A 3098-nucleotide genomic window follows, 5' to 3' on the forward strand; every position below is an offset into this window, starting at 1 on the left:
TTTAGTATATTGTGAAGTTGCACAAGTACTTAAAATTTGAAGTGTGTTGACTCACTTGCAAGTTACTCTCCATAGTTGGTGCTATAATTTCCTATCAAACCTCCACTTAAAACATAATCTTAGACCAACACCTAATAATTACTAATTAAGTTTCACTAATGTTGAAAACAGGTAAAAGAAAGCTCTTGTTTCATTTAATGAACTGGATCAAAGATTTTTTGGTTTACCTGCAGAAAGCAATCCAGGTTTCTTAAGGGGCAACAGCAGACAATTGAAATGATGTAAATTTAGTGATTACGAGGAAATTTGGTACAATTACTATTAGGACATGACTGTAAAAGAAATAGGAGTGGGGAGCGGTGACCAAAACAAAACCACAAAAAAACTATGGTCACCTTTTCCACGGCTAGCTCTGTCGTATTGCATGCATTACATGTATCCACACACTCTTTATCTACTACATTCTCCTTCAGTTCAACAGTCTGTATATGTCAAGAGCAAACCATAATTGCAATCAATTTTCTGTGCTGATTATGAGCAAGAATTAAGACTTGACTTGAGATTGTAAGCGGAAAGGATACTACATGCAATAAAACATAAAGGTTAGCCGCCACGAACCTCAGGTGTAGCACAAGACCCTTACATAAATTCAGATTTGATCCAGTTGGATTCACGAGCTAAGAAGAGCAGTACATTCTAAATTTGATCAAATTGAATACTATATTGCTAACTTAGAAGGGCAGGTACAGTAGTTAGAGCTGAATACATGGCGAACATTCGTCTTTGCTCCTCAATATTCAAGATTCTACTCTTCTCGCTATCCATTTTGGCTGACATCTCTGTATCTTCTTTCGTTTCAGGTCTGTAGTTTATGCTTCATTTATCAGTTGTTACTGAATCGCAACATATAGTTTGTTTGGCATGCTATGTAGTTAGTTTGTTTGATTGATAAGAATCGTATGCTTACTGTACTTGCAGGTGATATTTCAGAATCTCACTCTTTGGTTGGACGCAGCCTTCTTCAGGCAAAGAAAGGTTTTTTTTTTTTTTCTCTCTTTTCAACTGCCTTTCAGTTTGTACCGAATATATTATGTGTAGGGAGTCTCTTAATAAGATACTGTAGTCATGTTCTGCATCACTTGCCTAACAAAATTAAACTAGTTCTTAAGAGTAGCAAACATGGTCTTGAAGGAAGAATTAAGGCGTCATTTTGAAATTTGAATGTTCAGGAGATCACGACTGCCAATGGTTTTAACCAAACATCTTATCAACCGCTAGCTGCAGTTGATGAAGTGTTTAACATTTCGATTCTTGGATCTAATATGGGGAGTTACATAATTACATAAACTAATGAGAAGTAGCTAGATCTTTTATTCATCATCTCTTTTTAGTCAATTACCTTTGATTCATCTTTATATGCTCTCTGCTCTATACCATCTTTCTAGTTCATATTCAAAACTTCAACTCCTATGAAAATACTGGTCATTAGATGTTTTTATGTTGCAAATACGTCTTCGAAGATTATTTGGGAGAGTATGATCATATCCCATCTAGTTGAGCTTTAGGTTTAACCGTGCAAGAGTTTGTCCAATGCTAAATGCCAACCGGCTACTATTACTTTGGTCTTTGGACATGATAAGTATTTTTTGGTGTTAAATTACGACTTCAACTTCAACTCTAGTTGAATCTTGCAACCAAATAATTCCAAATTTAACTATCTCTCCTAAATTTCATATAAGGCATCTCAATATACATTTCATTTATGTTTATTTGATAATGCGACTAGATGCATTTATACAACCTTGGTTTGAAATTAAGAGCCATGTATGCATCTATACAATTTGGAATCCAAATATGCAACCTCTTTAGATGATTTTTTTTTGCATTTGGTTCCAAATAATAGAAATGGAACCAAATTGAGTTTTTTTAACATTTGGTTATAAATTCGAAAAATGGATATAACTTTAGCGATGATGCATTGGACTTGGTATAAGAGTTTGTATTATGGACTAATTGAAGCCCCAACGGAAATTGTTGACAAAAGGGTTGTCCTTGGAAGGACTAGTAAAAACTGAAAAGGAAATGTAGAAATCCCAACTTCAATGCTCTAAGTTTGCATAAGCAGTTGCTCGATCTGAACGCCTTTTAGCTTCTTGTTAAAACAAACTATATAATTGTGTAACTTGTTTTGCTACTTTTCCGTGCTAGGCTACAAGAATCGTTGAAACTGCTTAACAAGAGCTGCTGTAAAAATTTAGAAATTTCACTATATCACGTCGAACAATGCAATCTCAGTGAAAATAATCTTGTTTTTTTAGCCTTATGATGAGCAAAATGTTATATTGTATACCTGGACATTGTCCAAATCATTCAGTTTAGCTCCGATTAAACTTATTTTGAACAAATTTGTGTGCAGCTTGCCCAGTTGACTTCGAGTTTCAGAACTATACTATCATTACTAGCCAATGCAAAGGACCTGAATACCCAACAGGGCCTTGTTGCAAGTCTTTCAAAGAATTTGCTTGCCCTTTCTCGGATGAGTTGAATGACTTGTCAAATATATGTGCTGAAACCATGTTCAGCTACATTAATCGCAAAGGAAACTATACAGGCGTGTTTTCCAATAAATGTGTAGAAGGAAAAGATGGACTTGATTGCTCTGCATTCTCACCACCGCAACCAGTCGAGAATACAAGTGGAGTTGGTACTACAGATAATCGATATCAATTAATAATGTTCACAACTTTGTGTGTGGTGCCATTATTATCAGTGTTGTGAAAGCTAAGAAGCTTATTTTTGCCAATAAGTAGTAGTGTGCACTCAAATTATGGTCCTTGCAAAGTGCTACAGTTTGTTGTGACGCCTACTCTATTGTCAAAAACACCAGAAAGGAGTAGATTCAAACGAACTGAAAACCAGCTATCATTTGCCACTTAAGATGCAGTTGATATTTGTGAAAGTGTCATAATAGTAGGCATGAGCTTTATTGATTGGTTTGGCAGCTTGAATATGTTACAAAGTTTCCTTCAAAGTTAGTGACCGCGCTCAATTGCTACAACTTGAGCATGAGAGACCCTGTTAATATAAGTTTGTCCATC

At 35.3% G+C, this 3098-nt stretch overlaps 1 protein-coding gene across 1 annotated transcript; it reads left to right on the forward strand.

Moving 5' to 3' along the window:
• The first annotated feature begins 256 nt into the window (after positions 1 to 256).
• On the forward strand, positions 257 to 3098 carry LOC141708473 (GPI-anchored protein LLG1-like). The gene is made up of 3 exons (XM_074512128.1): positions 257 to 860; positions 979 to 1035; positions 2417 to 3098. Exons 1-3 carry the CDS (start codon positions 767 to 769, stop codon positions 2776 to 2778), a joined length of 513 nt encoding a protein of 170 aa, XP_074368229.1. The 5' UTR covers positions 257 to 766; the 3' UTR covers positions 2779 to 3098.

The sequence above is a fragment of the Apium graveolens genome, chromosome 2 (genome assembly GCF_009905375.1).
Source record: "Apium graveolens cultivar Ventura chromosome 2, ASM990537v1, whole genome shotgun sequence".
Classification (NCBI taxonomy): domain Eukaryota; kingdom Viridiplantae; phylum Streptophyta; class Magnoliopsida; order Apiales; family Apiaceae; genus Apium; species Apium graveolens.